Genomic DNA, 24,272 nt, shown 5'->3' with positions numbered 1-24,272 from the left:
AAAAGGCCACTGCTCACACATGCACATAAAGTTACTCGTCTGCAGTGGGTCAATAATAATCAAACATGGACAGTAGCAGACGGGCGCCGTGTCATGTGGTCTGACGAATCACAATTTTGCCTGTATTCGAATGACGCCCGGCGTCGTGTCTACCGACGGCCACATATAGCATTTCACCCGCAGTGTGTGGAAGGTCAGGTGCAGGCCGGAAGTGAGTCTGTCATGTTCTGGGGGTGTTTTTCGTACTACGGGGTGAGCTCACTCATTGAGGTGTCCACGAACATGAACCAACACGTTTATTTGAACATCCTGGACGAACAGGTGTTGCCCTTCAGTTACTTTCTTCGCGATGACTTTGCTATAGACACACCCATTTTTCAAGACGACAACAGCAGGGTTCACAGAGCTGGACCCATATGTGACTGGTTTGAGGAACACTCAGGTACCCTACCACACCTCGAATGGCCCGCAAAATCGACCTCAACCCAATTGAGCATCTGTAGGACCAGTTGGAACAGCGAGTGAAACGTCGACATCAGCATCCCCGACGTTTGGTGGAATTGCGTGATCTTATCCTCCGTGAGTGGGTTCAACTGGATGTGACGACCTTGCAAATCCTTGCGTACTCCCTTCCCGACCGCATCCAGGCAGTTATCCAGGCCATGGGCGGCGCTACACGGTATTAACGTAAGTACCAGAGGGGGTGACTAATTTTTGTCAGTGAAGCTTATAAATATTCGGTTCGCCTAATTTCAACAAACGAAATTATTGGCAGAAAGTAAGAATAATAAATAAAATGCAAATATTAAATTTCAAAAAAAAAAAAAAAAAAAACTCAATTTACTTTGGATTCAATCATTTACACATAAGACAATAATACTTTCAGGAATCATCATTAGAAAATGTTACGTGAGTTGTCCAGGAAAAAAATATAGTTTAATTACAAATTTAATACAAGAATACATAAAATAAAAGTTATTTACAACTTCTCTGATACTAAAACAGTCTTCCATCGTTGTGTTTCTCATCATCACAGCTAATATTTACATACAACTTACTTATGCTATACGATTCTTTACTTTAAAGATGATATTAAGATAACTTTACAATTAGAGGAATAGAAAAGTAATGATCATTTATATCATATATACAAAGTAATATTATACAGACACATGAAATGAGATATCTTTGTAAGCTGATATATATGTTACTATTTTTTCTACCTAATAGCGTTCTGTCTCCTATTACCGTTCCTGAAAATAAATACGTATATTTTGTACTATAGAAAATTTCAAAACGAGGACTATCGGTTATATATATATATATATATATATATATATATATATATATATATATATATATATATATATATATATATATAATTTTGTGTTTTACATATTTTGCGTTGTTGTTAACACATTATATAATTTTCCCTTTTGTTTTATTTGAACTTTTAAATTATCACCGAGAGAGAGAGAGAGTATAAATTCAACAGTATGCCTATTTCAAACATTTCTAAATACAATACTGAGAATTCGACACGTGGTTTACGTTCCTAACCATCATTACCGGTACATCCAACAGAAATAAAATAAAAATAGATTTTGTACTGGTTAGATATTTTATAGCAATGGAGAGAGTAAAAGTATTCTTCCCACCAAAGTTTCCTAGCCTGGATTATTAGAAATATGAGAATATTACTTTAGACAAACGACAAAATATAAGACGACACTAATAACTGTTGCATTACTTCACTTTCGCAGCATTGTAGAGAGAGAAAAGGGTCATGTTTCTTATAAACTTTATAAATTGGATTATGTATTTCTCTGCAAAATGCAACGGTTGTAATACTTATACAAATATATTTATGAACATCTTGTTCGTTCACTGGATCTGTTACTATATGTTCTAGAATCTTTCTTCTGAGCACAATCATTTACCTCTGAATGTCAAATATTTAAATAGATTACATTTAGTTGACAATCAGCTATATTATGGAATCCAGCTTGCATGGTAATTTACAAGATAGCTATTTCGTAATTACGAAATGTTAATAAAAATTAGATTCAATATGGACTGTTATCCTGTGGAACTAGCAATATAAGACAAGGTACTGGTCGTGAGACATAAATAATATTGAGCTTTAAATAGTATAAGAATGCAATGTTAGTCAGTGTCAGACATTAATAGTATTTAATTTTCAACAACATAAAAACAAGGTTTCTGGTAATGAGACAAATAACATTGAGTCCTCAATAGAATAAGAAGGCAAGGCTGCTAGATTTTAGATATTAATAATATTTAGCTTTCATCAATATAACAAGAAGAAGTTATTTGGTGTTAGATAATAATGATTAACTTCCAACAACATAAGGTAAAGTTGGTATTCATGAGACATAAATAGAGAGTTCTAGAACAGCGCCATCATGACGTATACTACTATTCAAGAATGTATACTCAAGTAATACTTAAAGAATTTTAAGATTTGCTTTTCTTACATTAACGGTTTTGATACCAAGTGTGAAATATTTAGTGACATTAATGACATATAAAGCGAATAATTAAATTCAAAACAATTACCACATTCAACAGGCAATTTAGTTGACTGTGTCTCTATTTTTTACAACTTATGTCGTAATTTTTTTATTCATAAAATTTACATACAAATAATTAAATACTTATGAGGGCAATTCATAGCTCATAGCTCACTAGGGCTTATGTCTATAGAGCACCACTAATCACCTTTAAATGGTATTAGTGAAATGAAATGAGCCGAATAATATTGATCTTGTAATAATACAATATAATGTTGCTGGATTTTAGACATAAATAACATTTTATTAGTTTTCAATCCATATCATGTACGTACAGTTACTGTAATATAGGTCAGTACACCGTTCCCTTTTTCCAACAGAAGATCATTGAAAAATATTACAAAATATTTCTTAACATGTTAGCTCTTAGCAGCATCTGAAATGTACCTTTAATATGATATGCACGTATCTATGTTAGATGACTTTTCTCTCATGTATGTATACTTATACATAAATGAAACTAAAGCTTATTAAGACATGTCCGTTCGTTAATTTCACCGTAGTAATGCAGCTAAGTATTTCACTTTTTTCTCCTTTTCTTAATAGTTGGATAAGTACAGAAAATATTATGTCAAAGAAAATACTTTGAATGTTAGTTGCGATTCTACTTCATATATGCTCATAGGCTTGAAGAAGATATTTGAGAACTAACATAAATTCTTCTTGGGAATAGTTTTGTTCTGTCTGATGCTTTGACAAGCAAATATAGTTTTCACATTTTCTTTAATAAATTGCATTTTAAAGTTTAATATACTGTTGAGTAGAGTACATCTTTGTAAAATTAACTACTCTTCCTTTCAAAATGTTCAATCAGATGTGCTATACATTACAAGAATCAGACAATAGAACAATACATTAAAGTAAGTTCTTCAGCGTATTTTGCTCGATCGCTTCTGTCTACTGCTTGATAGCATTTTGGAGATCCATAATCGAGTTGGGATATTCTGGCAGCCTAAGTACTTTTCTTCAAGTTCATACTTGGTAAAAGGTGGCGTAACATCGCAAGGTGCTCCAAATAACGTCAGATGAACGTCTCCATTAGAGGCGTCGTAGTGGGTAGGGTATGAATGGCGTACAGCATGCATCGATGCCTAGAAATAAATAACAATACAACAACATTATAAGAACATTGACAGCAGAGACAGCTCTCTTCTGTTTTCAGAAATACAAGTATGAGAATAATTTATAGAAAATGTAGGCTACCTTAATTTTGTGAAGTCTTAAATATTTATCAAACCACCGTACATTGAAAGCTCTCCTACCGGAAATCGACCCCGGGACTACATTACACGGAGCGGGGAGGGCCTTATCCAGCGGGGAGGGCCTTATCTCATAAGAAGGAATTAAGATGGATTTTGGGTGTATTTATATACGGGAAACATGTCGAAAGTTTTTAGATACAGAAATATAAAAGGCGCTGTCGTATTGAAAGGTATCATGTTTAAAAGCGCATGTTTAAGAGCGTGTAATATATAAGTGAAAGTCTGCAGATTTGTTTGTTTGAAAATTAGAGAGGTGGGATTGTACGCTAATTAAAACCTGTCATTTGACAACAATGGAGATCGAGCGATGTGATTTATGTGCAATGATCTTTTAAGATTTTACGGTTTATTGCAACACTAGAACCATGCTCGTTTACAGAACTGTTTCAGAGACTCTGCTCCTTCACGCGCAATCGCTTTTAATTGATTTTTGGAATTTAAACGCGGTTGACAAAGCCTGACAGATGAGTCTCGCTCTGGGGACGCTAGCGCTGCAGTTACAGATGAAAATGTCGCCACAGTAAGAAATCTTGCAAAAGAGGATCGCCATATCACATACGAGGAAATTCAGTCAATCTTGCAGATTGGATCAACTGCAGTCCAGTCCATAATAAATGATTATCTCGGCCTTTCCAAGCGTTGCAATTACTGGGTCCCACACGAGCTTACGCCTGAGCGAAAAGATGACCGTGTGGAGTGGTGCAGCTATATGCTTAAAAGATTTTCGCAGAGGTGAATGAAAGACGTTTATAATATTGTTATTGATGACGAAACATGGATTTACTAATATGATCCCGAAACAAAAGAGCAGTCGACAGTACAGTGTTTTGAAAATGAAACTCCACCTTCGAAAGTTAAACAAGCGCGCAACTTTTTCTCTGAAACCGACCATGTTGCAACTATACAGTAAGGTAATTGACGTAGAGTGACAGCAGAGTGGTACGTTACTTATTATCTTGCGAATATCTTTGAAGATTGGAGATCTGCTAACCGAAAGTCCTCATTGTATCACTTTCTTCGTCATCACGACAATGAACGGCCACACAAAGCAACCAAGTCTTTGGAGTTTCTACAGAAAAGTGGAGTCTGTATTCTACCATATCTGACTTATTCTCCAGATTTAACTCCGTGTAACTTTGTCTTCTTCCCAAAACTCAAAACTCCGAGGAAGCCGCTTTCAAACAGGTGAAGAGACTATCGCAATGTATAATAATGAAATTTCTGATATTCTGAAAAATTAATTTTTAAACATATTTGACTCATGGTTATTAAGAATGAAAAAGTGTATTGTTGCTTGTGGGAACTATTTTGAAAAGTTGTAAAAGGTTTTATGTAAATAAATTAATTTTTCAGATTGATTAAAAAATTTCGGCACGCTCCTCATACATAAGTATTTTTGAAAACCGTTTTTTTTTAGTATATTGGAATTGCATTTAGTAAATTACTATTATTATTACTATTACATTTTGTTGGTATTGAAGAACAGTTTGTTTATTATTTATTTTAATTGTGTTTATTTATTTATATTATTATGCGAAAGTGCAATTAAAAGTATGATTTAATTTCAAATTTTGATGTTTAAAAGTTAGCCCAGAATTCTCCTTCATTAAACTATTGTCTGAAAGGATATTCAATCCGTGAACAAATTTCACAATTTTATGTTAATTTTGTGGGTGGAGTAGTGCATTTCTGCTCTGGTGTCTAATGGGAAATTAATCTGAACAGTTTTTCGCAGAGACGAGATGCAGTGTTCCAAAGCCAAGTTAACTATATTTCAAAATGTGTCCAATAACACTGTATACGCCAAAATACAAAAAAGTAAATCATTTGATATATTAACAGTAAATATTACATATGGTGTGTTACATCATGAGAAAGTATAAAATGCAAACAAGGGGTAAGTTTGTTTCTATGTTGCAAACTTATTTGTAGCGAAGGGATTGTGGTGAAATATTATCTGATATTATCTGCCCAAGTTGGTACATACAAATGAAATAATTTTATCTATATATATAAAAGAGAACGCACAAATCCTTTGTGAACTCATCACGCTAATACGGCTGAACCAATTTCTTTCATTTTTGGGGGGTTGTTAGGATTTGGACCCTAGATGGTTTTTATCATATCATTTTAATTTTTAATTACCAGTGTCTTGAGATAATTGACCATTCAAGTGTCCATACGTACAAATCCTTTGTTATTAGTTCATCATAGGTAAAAATAAACGTATTTATATGCAACCCGCATGACCATGTGACTCGGCGGGTTAACATAAATGACAGGCGCTATAATTTTAACATTTACTGCAATTTGAAAGCGAAAAAGTAAAAATTATCTAAGTAACAAAGTTTATTGCGTTCCGGGGTGACCGCAGCGAAGCGGGTCACTCGGCGGGTTAACATAAATGACAGGCGCTATAATGTTAACATTTACTGCAATTTGAAAGCGAAAAAGTAAAAATTATCTAAGTAACAAAGTTTATTGCGTTCCGGGGTGACCGCAGCGAAGCGGGGTGAACGCTGCTAGTCTCATATATACGACTTATCACACACTTCATGCGTAAACAAAGAAATAGGTGATCTTAATGACATAATTGAAAAGCTTTATAATTGCTCTACTAATGTAAAATTATTGGAAGTATCCCAATTACCCAGTAAGCCATATACCAAATGTGGCCAACACCTAAATGACGTAAGTGATGCAACTTTTGCAGAGATCTCTATTCATGTGAGAATAGAACAAATAGTCGCTGTCTAATAACTTTTCCAGTCTTTTTTTTTTCTTTTTAATTATTCCTATCTTCTCACTTTCTCTTTCTCCTCCTCATAAAATACGAGTATCATAAGCATAATATCATTGGTGAACATATCCTTCTTTGAGATACTTATTTCTTGTGATCACACTATATCAACGAAATTTTGATATCGAATATTATTTCATCTTATAATTATTTATATTGATGTACATGACAGAACGTTATTGAAATAGTTTATGTTTGAACCATCGGAAAAAAGCCTAGGAACCTTTCAATTTGTGTGTTTTCTTTTTTTTTTCTAATTGTCTAAATTAACGTGCCACAATGAAATTAGCATCCTGAGTGTAATACCCAGTTTCGTTGATCACCCGTGTTACCACGAAATAGGATCAATTTATAGAAGTGGTCAACTTTTAAAGTAAAAGTCGTACATGATTATCTATATGATTCAGCAACAAGTTGTTAAATTAAGCACTTGGTCGAGTTAGGTGACAAATTTAATGGGTTCTGTTTTGTCTTAGTGCATCAGATTTATGTTCTATCTTGAAAATACTAAAGAATACTTTAAAAAAAAAAAAAAGTTGTTTCTCTGATCATCTGAACACTTAAAGGAGTGCAATTCGATTAAACTCAATTTAGACATTAATTAAGCAGTAGTAAGTCAAATAAATATATGTTACTACAAAAGCATTCGAGTTTACATAACCAACAAAGAAGTAAACATACAGGAAGTTTGATTTAAAACTGACCCTACAAACCGTTGTGGATTTGAAATCAAATATTGAATATGAAATACGAAACACCACTGTGCACATCACTGCGGACCAGCTTTAGAGAATATTGAACACCCTGTTCAAGAGGATTGAAGCGTTCCTGAATATCAATGGATTACACTTTCAACACCACTTGTAGCAGAAAAAGTAAGTATATGTATTTCTATTCAGGGTTAGTTTTAAATCATACACCCTGTAGTGTACTATTTGTAATCAGGTCCGTTCAGTAATCCGAAGCTTTTTTGGTGGGTTACTCCGGTTTACAATAATATTTAAATGGTCTTGAAATTCATAATGCCGTATTCGTGTTCATATTTCAGTTCAGTTTATTTTTTGCTTTATAGACAGTATGTCTGGAACTAGTAGAAGATCTGTGTGTAGAACTAGTAGATCTGTGTGTGAAACTAGTAGATCTGTGTGTGGAATTAATAGAAGATCTGTGTGTGGAACTAGTAGAAGATCTGTGTGTGGAACTAGTAAACCTGTGTGTGAAACTAGTAGATCTGTGTGAGTACTGGGAGTATGTATGTCACCGCTACGAAAAGATAAGCAGTAATAGCGGAATAAAAATTGTTAATTATTATTGACAACAAATGACATGTCAAATCGCCATAAAAATTCATTTTGTTTGATTTCCTCGAAAACTACCATGTAAATTTACCCTCAAACATGTAATTTTATTGAACTGGGAATGTTCTTTTTATTGATATAATGTCAATATATTATTTTTGGTATGAGTAAAAGTGAGGGGAAACGTGGGAGGATGCCTTTCCCCACTTTCAGAAGTATATATGGTGTCCCTCCACTTCCTAAAAAAAATTACAATGAGCAAAGATAAGGACGGGAGACGGCATGACGTCATGCGTCCCTCTACCTTTTCAGATCCACTTTCACCCCTGATCTTTGGGCAATATTATGGTTTACAGTTAATCATAATTTTGGACTTAATTTTATTAACTATGTTATGTACTTGCACATTTCTCTTGTTGGCGTCATACTGAAGAGCTTAATTGTAATATACTTCAGTGAAAACATACACGTGTGATGACAAAATGTGAACTGTTACAAACACTAAATATTTAACTACCTGACACTCCTCATCAGTGACCCTAAATATCTGTATAAACTCCCAAATGGTCAACTCAGGTCCAAAACGCTACTCTCAAGATTGTATTTCCGAATTCCCTTCAGGCAAACACACAACAAATATATCTTTTTCATGCAGTACGATCTAGACTTTCAATAGTTCAACGCATGGGCGGCGATTAGGGGGGGCAAAGGGGGGCAGTTGCCCCCGCACTTTTTTTAAGTAACCAATTAATGTATATAGTTTCATTTGGAAATATAACGATTTTGTATGTGTTACTGATTAATAGGAAAAAATGCTGCCATATAATATTTGCTGTTGCGTGAATACGTATTGGTTGTCTTCCCGTGGAGTAAAGAAAGCTACAGTAATTGCGTTTTAATCGCCACAGAAAATAACCCCAAAAAATAACCTATTGGAGCACAATTTCAGCATACTTTCATTTCTTCTTACAAGGGCTCGATATGTTAGTGAGCCGCTTTGAAGCTAATCGAAAGAACATTATGCAAAAAAGTAGGGCCTATTTCACAAGTTATTCTTTAATTGCACAAAAATTGACAGTTCCTAAAATGTCTTTTCTTCTTTCTAAAGTAAGGAATATCGATTAAAAAGAGCGTGATAAGAAACAACTTCTACCTTTTCCATTGTTTTGTAGTGTAATATACGAGTGAAGTGTTGTGTTTAAGGATGTACGAGTGTATATACAATAAAATTTAGTAAATTGAACATAATTCTAGGTTTTAAGTTTATTTTGTATAACTGAAGTGTGGATTGTAAGTATTGTTGTGTTTTGATGTGTTCCAAGAAAGTGAAATCTGCACCTAATGGCAACGAACATATTTCAAGAAGTTGCAAAAGCAAATATTTCTTTAAATGTCGTAGCATATGCTTGTAGTATTTACTGTCTTTCATTTTCTAAGAGTAATAACATACATTTAATATCATGTTTGGAATTAAATATTAAGTTTTTCATTAATCCTCAGTTTCAATATAACTTTTGCAAAACAAGCATCATTATTCATTACTATGATTAATATTATCCTTTCTATTTATTTGTTTTGCAAATTTATTAAATAATCTGATCACACAATTTTCCAGACACAATTTTAAGATGTTCATGAGCAAGGAATCAAATCTCTTCTTACACTTTCGTTGTTTAAGAGTACAAAGGGCTAGTATCTACTTGCGTTGTTCTTCTCAATTTACTTAATAAACTATTATATACGATATACGGTATTTTAACTGAAAATATAGTATCCTATTAGTTATACAACCTTTCGTCAAACAAAATGTTAGAAACAACCAGGAAAACTAACATTTATATAAAATATTCAGATCATGTCTTGCCCCCTCACTTTTAACGTCCAACCGCCGCCACTGGTTCAACGTTCTCTGTTCTACATGCTTCCTAAACTATACAAGGAAATGTCATATACACTCACAGATTTATTTAATTCTGCTGCATAATTATAGCTCTGCACTATGACGTTATTTTGGTGGATAAACTTTAGTCAGCTATTGCCAACCTGTTTATTATCACTTACATATTGTTATATTGTTTTACTAATATATATTATTACTATTGTCATTATTGTTATTATTATTGCATTATGTTTCATCACTTAGATTTGTTAGATAGTCCAATGTAAACTGGTATATCTGGAATTGTGTTCGTTAATAAAAAATAAAATAAATAAATTGGGTTCTGCATCGTATGATTACTGAAAAGTAAGAAGTTTAAAAGTAAATTTAAATGATGAAGAGCTAATATATTGGAAAGATGTATTCGAAGAAGTATTTTGAGAGCTAATGTGAAATTCACGTTATCGCTTTTCCGACTTTCAAACTGTACGATGTTCTGCCAAAACATTATTGATGGCTGGAATTAAGAGTAATATAATACTTCTCAATATGTTTTTGCTAAAATTTTCGAATTAAAAGCACGTTATTAATCTGAAAGTAACGATTCTACATATGAAATAAAATTGATGTCGATCAAATTCACATCAGAAATCGTGATAATTTGAAACTGAGCTTCAATTACGGTACTTGACAGATGTCAGAAATCAGAATGGGATATTTAGCACAGAAGTTTGTGAATCATACAAATTTGTCAAAGAAAGAAACATGAATCTTATGAATAGTCTACATACCTCATGAACTTGCATGGCACATGAATGAGAATGATGAAAGTGTACCCAATGACTTGTGAATTCTCCATTCCAAGATGGCTTTTGATCGTCGCTGCTAGCAAACACAAGAACATTGTGATGTTTCTGTGGAGATCTAGACAGAGCTTGAACTACCTCCCCTGAAAAACTTTGGTCTAACAATAACACCACCTGCCGAGCTAAGCAGTTTTGAATGTCTCTAAGAAGTTCCTTTACTGTGTATACCTCTGTCTCATCTACCTAAAATAAAACAAAGAACAATCATTGTAATATCATTTCGAAAATTTTAATAACTTACGCAAGATTGATGTATATATTATAGTAAAGTGTATTCCATCTATACATGTGTAGTTTATATATAAAGGATGCCGCTTTCTACGTGTGGGGGCTAGTGCCATAAATAAGTCATCGTCCGCAGGAACTTGTGAAAAACACTAAATGGCCAACCAAAACCCTCATTTCCAGCATTTGACAACCGCACGTCAAGTCCACGTGGAGTACTTAGTTGCCACAGTTCCAAACGCTGTCCTTTCAGTCAGTGATTAGAAGATTGCTGTTCAACGTATATAGTTTTCTTATACACATATATTATACTCGATTATAGCAAAATGTGGAGGCCTGACATCTGTTTCACATTAGCGATAGTATTGGGAGAGAGAGAGTAAGAGACACGAGACAGTGGGTGCTGCAACATTGCAACCCCGCAAATGCGGTCAAAAAAAAAAAAAAAAAAAAATAGGGGAGGAAGAGATACTGTTGTAAAATCCAGCAGGGGAAATTCAAAGAATTTGCCGAACTGCCAATGTATAAAAGAAATACACTTTACACATATACACTCTAAAAATAAAGGTGCCGGTACGCTGGACTTCAGGTTCATAATGGTTAAAAAGTTGCATAACTTTCAGGGTATTACTATTACTACTACTACTACTACTACTACTACTACTACTACTACTACTACTAATAATAATAATAATAATAATAATAATAATAATAATAATAATAATAATAATAATAATAATAATAATAATAATAATGCCCATAAGCATATCACTGCAGTCTTATAAGTAAACACTCTTACGCACATACATATAAAGATGCTTTAAAAATGATTCTTATATTGATTTTATAATACAATAAACGTAATGATAATCAATATTTCTTAGTGATTTGTTTCTCGCTTTTTTCTCTTTCTGTAAACAGGGGAAAGTAAGCTGCATTTCTTTGTTTTTAAAAGGCATCAAGAGTTCCACAAATATTGAATTTCAATAACAACACACATACAGTACATTGTTCACATAATGTTCTTAAGAATACTAATCATGCTACCAGAATGTTCTACAAACCTCTACTAAATTAATAAATAAACTTTGCGAAAAAATCTAGGGTGATTTCATTTAATCATCTTACTGATAATGAATAAAAACAATTAATTGGATACATTAAAACAGGAACTGAGCAAAGGCTCCTCGGAGGAGAAAGTACAGAGATGGAGTCCCAACAGAATTTTTGTAATGGCTTTCAGTTTAGTCGAACTTCAGCGACAGACAAATTTGTTGGGATTATTTCTTTGTGGAAGGTCAGCCTTTTCAGAAAAAAAAAAAATCTGGTCAGTTCAGTCTTTATGGTTTATATTACCGTGCGAGAAAGGAATGAAACAAAACATGGAGGGGCGAGAAAGTGCCAGCGAGCGAAAGACAGAAGGCCCCAAGTATTAGTGGTTTTTGAATACAATTAAGGGACTTCAACAAAGAACAAACATTCGCAACTCTTTCTCTATAAAGAAAAAAGGAAAGGGAAAACAATAAAAACTCTGATTTTCAATAAAAGTATATATTTACTATTTGGTATTTTCGAAGTTTCTCGTCACCTCCTTGTTAAGACCGCCAGAAAAAATCACTGCATGAAAATGAGGTGAAGTATACCTTACTGCCTCTCTGCGATTTGCTTAATACTATTTTTAACTTTTTCGTCTAGAATTTAGTAACATAAAAATGCAAAGTAAATAAGCAACTCGTCACTTAAATGTAGTTCTGGCTGGTTAAGAGAAAAAATGATAATTGATAAGCTAAGACATTATGAAGGAGCAAGCATTCTCCAGATGCATCTCGCTAAATGTTACAAGTTAAAATATTAGCAAGCTTGTCGAGTTTCGGGTCACCTCATGTTATCGAGAACTACAGCAAAATGGAATACGAAGTGTTCCTGAAAACAATATTCTTAATCTCCGGTGATTGATACATGTCATTTATTTTACAATTAATTGTAGACCCAGGACATTTAGTCTAAATGTTAAGAACAGTATTAAACTCTAAACAAACTGCAAAAAATAATTTTAGTTGAAGATCGTTAGAATATGGAAAAATATGCAAAATTGATAGGACACTCCATTAATATTTTGTTGTATGTTGTGAATCATATCATCAGGTACACATTGATATAATATATTTTATTGGAAACGTACCGGTATTTATTTTCGTTAACTTATTTAGATTTTTGCTAAAAATGCACCAGCAGAGTGCCACAGTGGTCAGTATATACTGCCTTTGTCTGCATTCTTTTTTCTAGGCCCCTATATTGAATTCACATAAGTGAATTGTATATTCGTATTTTGTAGATCAAACCACACTCATATATCAAATTCGGTGTCTGGGTGTCCAGTAGTTTAAAAGTAACACGTAAGAGTAATATATATATATATATATATATATATATATATATATATATATATATATATATATATATATATATATATATATATATATTTTAAGTGAATTTCACAAGATCCTATCTTATTTCCAGTTTAGGGTTTACGAAGATCTGAACAAAAATTCAAATCGTTAGGTTTAACGATCCCGGAGATTTACAGTAGTGGTGAGCGGGGTCTGTGATTTCTTTATAGACAGAGATTGACACCTGTTTTATTTTTTTAAAAAAAGAGTTCCTTGAGGTAAATCATCATCACAATTTTATTAGATCATTCCGAATGTGATCGATAACTAGAGTGGTTGCATCCACGACAAAATAAAAAATAAAAAAACGGTGTATGCAAGTGTCATATATTTAAGAACATTGTTATAATTATGTTACGACATGAAATTTTCAAACTCAATAATATCACGTCGTAGCCAAGTAAGCAAAGAGCCTGGTCACAAATTTATTCCCAGTGAGGAGATACAAATTCTACGACGCATGTTATATAACGTAGGTACTGAATAGAAATGTTAGAATACTACAATAAATCAATTAAAGCACCATGTACATTTTCATGAATGGAGGTAAACGCAATTACGATTTCTCAGTTTCCACCAAAATGATAATTAAAATAGAAGTTTATTTGACTCTCAACCCTTCAATTAAAATTCATATCAAATTTCGTGTCAAGATTGAAGAAATAAACGTACCTCTCCATTCCCATCGAGATCCCAGAGAAGCGACGCACCGTCACTTCGGGCAGGACTATTCAAGTAAATAACCAATGAGTCGGCGCAATACATGTTTTCACACAAAGTCCTTATATGGTAACGCATGGCAAGCTTCAAAATCGATGGAAACATTCCGGTTTCTAATACTTCTCCTGTTTCTTCATCTGTAATATACAATTACACAAATTAATCCAAATATATATACAGAGTTTTTCTTTTATATATATAAGGGATTTTTCTTCTTGCGCAACAAACTGTTAACAAACCTAAATTTGTATCGCAATTTGTTTTTATTGTATTTTCAACAATGAAGGGAAATTATCATTATTTATCATTATTATTATCATTATTTTAGTATTGTATACTTTATTCTTTTACGTTTATATGGAATAATAAGAATAAAAATTTTTTGTGTATCATACGTACATAATGAAAAGCAAAGTAGAGAAAAAGTAATGAGAATTATATTTTAAAGATGTACTAATATTGACTTCTATAGATTTCTAAGCTGGTATTTACCGTGGTTTTAAATGTGTCTATGTGGAGCTATTTTTAAGTGCTGAATTTGTAATGCTATCGTGAAGTGGAGAATTGAAATCACGTAACATCAAAATTGCTTAATCATGCAACATAAAATACCTTTGACATTCCAATAGTTAATATGGTGCGTTAGATGTTTAAGTAATGGTTATTAAGGAGGAAACACGATGTACATTAAGCTGAGTGTGCTTTTATGGCTAAAATCTACTGAACCACTAATATTTCTCACTAAACAAACACTTAGGTAACAAGAATTTTAAGAATGATCCAAAAATGTATCAAAAGATTGTGATATTGGGAAGTAATTAGTTTTTGGATCAGGGGTCACAAAAGTTTTGAACGGCCCTAAATCGAGTTTTCGTAACTTTTACGGAATAAGCACATCATACAGAGTTAAGTGATAGTTTGGGTTTGTCTACATTATATGTAGTTCTCCAGATATAAAGCGTGCAAGAAAGTTTTTGATTGAATTAAATATATTGAATTTTTGTATCAGGAACCACAAAATTTTTCAACGGCCCCTAAATCTAGTTTTCGTATTTTTCACGGAATAAGCTCATCATGCTGAGTTAAATGATAGTTTTGGTTTGGTTGCACTGTATGTAGTTCTCCAGATATAAGGCGTACAAGAAAATTTTTGCCTGAAATATATTCGATCTTTTGATCCAAAAATGGGCAAAATTTATTGAACTACCAAATCCCCTTATTATTGCTACGCAAGGACTTGTATAATTTTGACTTTTGTTCAATCTTATTAAAGTAGTTGGAGCAATACAACAGTAACCTGCTAATAATATAAAACATTTTAATATTGATAGTGGAGGAGTAATTACCTATTTGAGGCTTTACTCCATTGGCGTAGAATATTTTAATATTATCTTCCTGAAATCCGTTACGTATCAGCATTGAGTAGACATTCAACACATTTTGCTTTGTTTGCATGTCGCTCAGTTGACGATTCCAACCACCAGATATCAGCACAGCCTAAAATGAAAAAGAAATAATAAATATCGTAATGTGAGTTTAAAGCAGCGGTAATTATCAATACATGGCAGAACTTTCCCCTTTTCTTTCCAATGTACTTAGTAGTTAGAAACAATATTCGCAACAATTCAGTCGAATAAACAAACAAACAAACAAACAAAAAAAAAAGATATCCCTTGCCCAAAAATAGTCTAAATACAACCAATACTCGGAAAATAATTCATGTAGTTTTTTAAATCTTGTTTCTTTCCTGTTGAGAGAGTTTCATTACTGGAAGCATTTGTCTGAGGTAATTGCACTCTAAAATGTATAAAATAAATTTAAAATGCACAAATTATTCTCTGATTATAAGACACTTGCGGCAAATAAGGCCCACCTAAGTATAAATGCTTTATTACTTAAATACATATGATGTAATAGACAAAAATTTATATGCATTTTATTTGTCAATGTTTTATCTATCTTATAGTATATTAATTTTAACTTACACATTGAGCTAAATGTATGAAAAACGTATTAAAAGAGAAACATACAAAGTAGCCCTATTACCCGCGGTAGGTAAATAGGGCCCGCCGTTTGAAAAGTAAAATTTAGTACCTGAGAGACCACTGGAACTCAATTATCACCTAATATTTTTACAGCACTTCAAATCAGGCCCGGAGCCAGCCCAAAAATGTAGGAGGCCGGCAGAAGTTAGGGAGGCCCAATCCAACCATATTATAGTTCATTTGCAAGCCTACCGTCAAAATTTTAGGGGGGCCCAGACCTCCTAGATCCCCCTGGATATGGGTCTGCTTTAAATACTAATAATAAAACGATATTTAGTAACAATATGGATATGAAATATTAAGGATAGAGGTAATCTCCCTTGCGTTATGCAGTCGTTACAGGTAGTTATATCATTGCAACTAAGTGAATTTTAAAGATTAAGCTTGGACACATTATAAACAAACCACGATTGGAAACAGATTTCACACTAAGTTTCAACAACGATCAAACTCGAACCTGTAAACCCCATAGTCAACAACTAGGCCCGAACACGACAGACCGCCCTACTACAGAGACTGGCACTGGCCAGGAAAGAATTAGGGATGGCCAGAACCGGTCTCTGGTGGAACCGGTTTTCGGGTCTGAACGGATCCGGTTTTTCGGATCCAGGTCTGGAACCGGTTCTTCGGATCCAGATCTGGAACAGGTTCTTCGGATCCAGGTCTGGAACCGGTTCTGAAAACAGAACAGATTCCTCGCGGAACCGGTTCCGCTGGAACCGAAACTTTGTTACCATCCCTACGCTAAACGCGAGCTGCTGGCAAGCTGTGAACAATATGCTAGATGAAATGGTGGAAGCGACAGGCAGGCGCCCAGGCGGCGGCAGCTTGTCTCATTTGGCTAAATAAACTGGGTAACTGGCAAACTCATTGGCTAAACAGGCAAACTGCCCAACTCATTTGGCTAAACACCCACTGGTGGACCAATTTTTTTTTCTGGGGGCACAAGCGGGTTTGGGCGGGGAAGGCACAAGCGCATGGTCTTCTTTGCATTATTTTTGAAGGTGAACTTTGTGCCTCCTTTACGGGTCTTTGGGGGCTTTCGAATCCAGGTCTGGAACAGGTTCCTAAGATCCGGTTCTGGAACCGGGTTTTCGGATCCAGGTCTGGAACCGGTTCTTAAGATCCGTTTCTGGAACCGGGTTTTTGGATCCAGGCCCGGAACCGGTTTCAGAACCGGTTATGAAAACCGGATCTTCAAGAACCGGTTCTGAAAACCGAATCTTCAAGAACCGGTTCCTCGTGGAACTGGTTCCGCCGGAACCGAAACTTTGTGGCCATCCCTAGAAAGAATAACAAAGTAACACACATTCAAGTTGCCAAATACTAAACACTATGATCCTCACAAATATGCAAGATATTTCGGGTTAGTTTTATTCTACACAGAAAAAATGAACTTACTCTGCCCCCCTAAATTATATCAACACATGGAAACTGGCTTCTCAATGCTTCAATACTGCCAGTTTTCCGTCTAACCATGCACGAAAAGACGAACTCTCTTAAGCAGGCATTGTGTGAGTAATCGCTGTTTGTGATGTTGTCAGATTTCTCCTACATTGATTCTACCCTATGAAGTTTTGCACTGGGCCTTCTTTGCCGCAAATATCTTATATCTTGTCTTTGGGTAATGTTTGAACTTAAATATCTTGAATTTAATTGAACAATTGTGAATATTGGATATTTCCCTACAAAATATATGGACAGATAGGATTGAGTTGAGTTTGAATTTATCGTCCCGTTCAGCAGCAAGGCTATATGAAGCGTGGACCTACAGCTTAACGTGGCATCTAAACCACATGAGCTCCCGCCAGGAATTGAACCCGGGTCACTCCCTCCAAAGATGCGTACACTAACCACACTGCCACGAGGAACCTCTGAAGAGATGAAGATCGGTGCTGTTATCTATTGGCGATAGTCAATCCTTTACTCACCTTTAATATGATCACAGTGAGCTAGCCCAAAACAATATTTTATCGCTTGCGGACGGTGAATATTCTTAAAATGAACAATTCTTCCAGACTATTTAGAATGACTGTTATAGAAGTGTAATGCCATTCGGAAAATAATAGGTTGTTCTATTAAGTATTTGTACTGGCACAAAAATTGGAATCCTATCAGAATGAGCGGCAAGAGTAGGACTTGAAGTCCATGATTTTTCTATTACGCTCCTTAAGTTAACTTTGATTTACTTTGTACGTTACGTACCACCTTAACGACTCAATTCGCTGGATTGAAGTGATCAAGCCAAAGTTTTGCCGTGGAGAATATGAAAGTCGGAACCATGATCCTGGTTTGTATGAATAGCCCCGGGCCCGAGTCAAGGAATGGAGATTTATATTCATCAATCTCATATTTACCATCTTCAAGGGCCTAACTGTGTACGGAAGCCTAAGTATCTTCAACATCGAAACTCTTAGTTATTTACCCTGGAGTTCATTCACTCTTGAAGTAACATTGATTCCATGACGTATGGATGCTGGAAGTCGGGCGTACATCTGGGATGTTCATCTTATATTTTTGTTATTACACAATTATAAATATGTATGTGTGTGCTTTCGTTTTGATAAAAGTTTGGGCTGTTATACATATTCTTGTGGCCTTAGAAGTTAAGCATTTACGCTATTCCATGTTTAATGTATAAGTTCAGCAACTTATTTTCAATTTTTTTGAAGTTCAGCAACTAATTTTATCACTTTATAAAATTTTATAACTCCTGGCACTTATCTCAACATAAATATATGGAATTATGTGGTGGGCCCAACCTCCCTACCAAACGAGAAATCAATACGGACAGAAATAAAACCGCAGAGGTACTTATACTTAAAATGGCTAAATTAAAAAAGAAAAACATTGTTAAATGTTAGTTCATTCTTTCAACATTCTCATTCTTTGATATGTCACCAGAGGATTACCATGATTTTAACAGCTAAAAACGGGACAACTAAAAAAAAAAGTAGTAGTAGACCACTGTGTATATATATATTTTCTGGAAACAGACACATTCACAGATATCTGCAAACATATTTAGTGGAAACAAAATGTTTCACTAAATTTGGAGTATAAACGAACACAACAGTAAAACCATAAATCATATTCGTATGCAAGATTTCCGGCTAGCAAAAACTCAAAACTCGTTACACACACAGAAACAGAATAGAATAGAATATTTTTATTGTCATTAAGTCTGTATACAGACAATAGACAACATTAAATAAAAATCTACTAGAACTTCCCTTTTTACCTATACCAATATATGTTTATCTCCCTCAAATTCCTTAACATTATAGTAATGTACAGCAACTAACCAATCATACACTTTATTTTTAAATTGAGTAATCCGTAAATTTTGCATGTGTATTAGTCATCTGTTCATGAATTTTATACCTTGTATTATATAGCTATTTTTTATTTTTGATAGTCTGCTATACGATATATCAACTTGTTTAGCAGATGTCGTATTATACAGGTGAATATCTTGTCTACGCTCAATACTTGACATATTTTGTTTTAGATATACTAAAACCTTAATATATACAAATTGATAACAGCCATAATTTTCAATTTACAGAACAAAGATTTACAGTGTTCTTTATATGATGCATCACTGATTATTCTAATAACTTTTTTGTAGTAGTAGTAGAACCTCAGTTATGTTGCTGTTACCCCAAAATAATATTCCTTATTTTAAGGTACTTTGAAAAAAAAATCATAATATGCTGATCTTACGTAGTTGTTCGGGACTGTATCTCTTAAATTTCGTATTAAACTTATTATCCTGGAAAGTTTTACACATACATATTCTACATGTGCTTTCCATGTTAATTGCTTATCCAGAATGATACCAAGAAGTTTTACATTCTTCGACGCTAACGGATACTCGTTCAATGAAAATATTTGTCTAGTAGTTTTATTTTCATTAAGAAGAAACCCGTTTGCCTTAAACCATTCCTCATTCAATATCATTAGTTCTGTAAGATTATTGCTGGTGTTTAGCAAGGTTGTGTCATCAGCATAAAGAAAGTATTTCCCTGAGATATTCTATGGTAAATCATTTATCATTAATATAAACAATAACGGTTCCAATACAGAATCTTGAGGAACCCCGTGTTTTATTGGAATGCTATCCGATTTCATTCCATTGACATTAACAATCTGAGTGCGACCTTTTAGATGTTTTAATAAAGTTTAGACTTCTTTCTTCAAAGTCATAATATCCCAATTTGCTTAATAGTATATTGTGTTCTACACAGCCAAAAACTATATAGGCCTAATAAACTACCAAAATCTGTGAAACAAATATCAAATTTGCAGTTTAAAATTCGTTTTAAATTATTGTAACACAATCACCTATTTTACAGCATAGAGTAGTAGTTTAATCAGATTTTTTTATAAGACAAAAATTAAAAGTTACTTTCTGTGTGGAGCAAATATATATTACGTACAAACGGCAGATATTAAAGCGTTTTGTATCTTGTGACGAAGATATGAACTCAAGAGTTCCTAAGGCGGATAATTAATTGAGTACATAAATTACTCCAATCGCACTTGCTTGAAGTTCCTATTGCAATCAGTAATCTGGTTTACTAACTTGGGAGGTCCAATGTTGCCATCTCATCAAGGTGCTCATTGTGTGTGTTAGGGGAGGAATGAACCAATTAATTCCGAGTGTACTAAGCATAAATTATGAGAGTGTAGAAATAGCCATAGCTAAGGATCACTAATTTTAAAATATCCGCGTGTTGACCTTCGTCCACACGTCTGTAAACAATTACACGATTTCTGTTTTCGCACTTAAATTGCACAGCAGACTGCTCGGGAGGCACACAATCCCCAGAAGAAAAAATCCTTCTGTAGACAACGAACTCCTTGCGTTTTACCGGCTTTTCCAGAGTTGCCAACACCCAACCAATACCCTCGCCCGCCAAGTGCCAAGCTACCTGTATATATCGCCATACCCCTAAGATTTGGGTTTGTTATTTACTTCTTTCACTTGCATAAAACGGGACAAATACTACTTTTTTCCATCTACTGATAGGACGGCCGGGACACGCACCGAAAACGGGACTGTCCCGTCCCGGTCAAAACTTAACGTATGGTCGCCCTAGTCACCAGATATATAACAAACCAATTGCTAATAAAACACGCTCTATGTATAATAAATAAACAAGTCTGTATAATGGCCTTCAGGATCTCCTAATATAGCCTGTGCATGGTCAGATAATTCCGAAGTGTATCCATTTGCTATTACGCATTTATTTACGTTTTTTTTACTCCATTCTTGTTTCGTTTTTATTGTTAATTAACTTGATTTTTGCTCTGACATTCGTTACCATACTACGATTATTTTTGTTCCTCTTTAACTTTACCAAAGCGATCTTCCGCCCAATAATATGTTAATAACAAGAGCTTCCACTTCTTCCATTTCATAGTCTATAAATATCACATTTTTTTTCCTGCAGTAAATTCCACTAGCATCTAATACACATTGTACATCTGGGGTCTTCAACTTCAGACAGTGCGGGTCATATTACTAGTTCATTAATACTCGAGGGTCACTATAAGCTGTGCTGCGGTAGTTAGACCTGTAATATATTGTCACCCTTGTACTCAGGCTTTCATATTCAGTAGGGCACCCTTAATTTTTCAGAAGGGCGCCGACCATATGTGATGAAGACCATTGCTATACATCGTTAGATGATTCTAAAACTAAATCATGTTAGATAGATGATCATTTATGAACGTTATTCCCTAAATACATACTTTGTTTTTGTTGTCTCCTAAAATATAGTTTATTTTTCTGTTCATTGCCATCATCTTTAAAAATTCAACCAAACGATTTTTAAAAAAGAACGCATTTTTTCATGCATTTCTAGTTCCATATGTGCAGTAAAAATATCTTTTATTATTTTAAAATGAACTGATTTTCATAGTTACTGACATCCTGCCTTTATACATTCAGCTAAATAAATACATAGTCCAGTTATTACATAAGTGACCATAGTTATATAAAAAACACAAATTAAATAAGTCAAGTTACATTTTACTTACATGATCACAGATTTGAAAGATCCGGCATCGGGTCTTGACGATTTCGTGAGTGGTGTCGCATCTTTTAGTATTCGTATCTAACGGATCGCAGATAACATGCTCCGTTTCATTGAGCGGCCTGAGCTCAGGGCACGAATGATAGGACGGTAAATCTGATCGACACTCTAGTCTTTGTTCCAGCTCCTGTGCTTCACTGCCCTGCACGTGCACCAATGGCAAAAAGTGGATTTCACAACGACGACCACCACTGCGACGACGACCTTTCTTCTCCAGGAGGTTATGACAGCGGTTTTTTAATGCAAGATGAATACAATCGCCATTTTCTGCAATTTAGAATAAGCAATATTAGTTCATATGGTAGATTATTTATCTCATGATGACAACAAAAGCCTGGAGAATACTATAATTTGCCAATGTCTTATGACTTATAGATTAAATCCTTACTGTATATGTCCCTATGAGGGAATAGCCGATTTATGATGGTATAGGGTAGTGGTTCTCAACCTTTTTGACTGACGACACAGTTTACTGAGCATCTAGGAATCGCGACACATTTGTTTGATATTTTCATTATAAATAATAATAATAATATCTATTATAAAAGTGAAATTAATTTGTTTTTACAATGATTCTATATAGCACTGAGCAATATTGCTACCGCTGGAGATATTGACTGGTACAGTCTGTCTCGATTTTAACTAATTATTATTAAATTCTTCATGATTTTTAAATTCTAAAATTTCGCGACACCGCACCGAATACCTTAGGGGACTGCGTGACACCCCAGTGTGTCGCGATACTTCGGTTGAGAACCATTGGTACAGGCGGTAGTGCTTGTGTTACAGAACTCGAATCCAAATACAGAAGCATTAATTATACCATCATTGAAGGTTTGGTACGCTACACAGGACGTAAAGAACACCAGTTGTTAATTATCGGTGAGTTTCTTTCGCCAAATTACTGACGACCCAAGGGAAAAGAAGAAAAATGGGAACCCCATCATGCAAAGGAGCGCCCCCCCCCTTAAATTGCAAAGGAACTCCAATATGCATGTACCACAGGTTGCGGCGAATCGCTACGGAAGCCGTAGGTATATTAGTACTAATAATTATCCGGTTCAATTCTCGATCATATCTACATGTAGCATCGGATAACATGTGAGGGTATTGCATATAGTGGCATATATAATAAAAAAGATATGATTTAGCATTAAAATTTAATAATAAGCAAAGAGCTTCATGCAAATTTCGTCGCGCTTACCTACGCCAACGGAGGTTATAGAAGTTTTACATAGCAAATGAACTTTTACAAATACTTACAAACTTTTATAGCTAAAAACAATTATCACTCAGGATTTTCCATTGATATGAAAAAAGATAATTTTCACATATTGAATATATCATCACTATTTTGCAAAAAGGGGATAACTGACAAATTATAATTTTTTCAGGAGAAGGCAAAATAAATATCCATTGCTCATTTCCAAATTATGTATCTGTCATAACAACTGTAAACTTATACAGATGTTACTCTATAAGAAGTTACACAAATTCCAGGAAAAATAGGAACTGTTGTCTCATGTACTTCCGTCTAGATCTGTTTTTCTAAATTGTGTACGTACTTACCTCCTTTTTGCATAACACCTTTGTTTAGGCCAAATGCATAGTTATCTGGTACAATGCACAGAATCTACTGAACTGTAATTGTTATTGGCAAAATTACACACATTTGAAAGAAAGAGGAACTTTTGTCCAAGATATCTTGCGGCTACATTTTTAACATTTTTTTTATTGTAGTTACCTCCATTTTGCCTAAGACGTTTTTAAGGCTAAATGCATGGTTATCTGGTACAATAATGGAAAGAAACTACTGAACTGCAATTGTTATTGACAACCTGCATTTACCAACATTGATGCTCTTTATATACTAACTATAGTTACAGAAGTGAGTAACTATAGTAATGTAAACGTCAAAAGATGAGGTTGTACTACCGTTGACAAAAGTGTATTACCATCTTATTTTGCATACCCATTAACGTGAGGCAACCAACCAAATCTTTCTAGTTGATTGCCTAACGTTGAAGGA

General features: G+C 34.2%; 1 protein-coding gene across 1 annotated transcript in view; it reads right to left on the bottom strand.

Moving 5' to 3' along the window:
- Nucleotides 1–840: 840 nt before the first annotated feature.
- Nucleotides 841–24,272, bottom strand: part of LOC145671203 (uncharacterized) — a 59,633-nt gene continuing 36,201 nt past the window's right edge. Inside the window, exons 2-6 of the mRNA XM_081740061.1 lie at nt 22,188–22,510; nt 15,441–15,591; nt 14,047–14,231; nt 10,625–10,882; nt 841–3,685 (exon numbers count right to left, since the gene is read on the bottom strand). Coding sequence (XP_081596187.1) covers nt 3,464–3,685; nt 10,625–10,882; nt 14,047–14,231; nt 15,441–15,591; nt 22,188–22,510 — 1,139 coding nt within the window. The 3' untranslated portion in view covers nt 841–3,463. The remainder of the gene's footprint in view (nt 3,686–10,624; nt 10,883–14,046; nt 14,232–15,440; nt 15,592–22,187; nt 22,511–24,272) is intronic.

This window comes from Thermobia domestica, chromosome 15, assembly GCF_964235325.1.
Source record: "Thermobia domestica chromosome 15, izTheDome1.hap1.1, whole genome shotgun sequence".
NCBI classification, from domain to species: domain Eukaryota; kingdom Metazoa; phylum Arthropoda; class Insecta; order Zygentoma; family Lepismatidae; genus Thermobia; species Thermobia domestica.
This window is presented reverse-complemented; position numbering and strand designations above follow the sequence as displayed.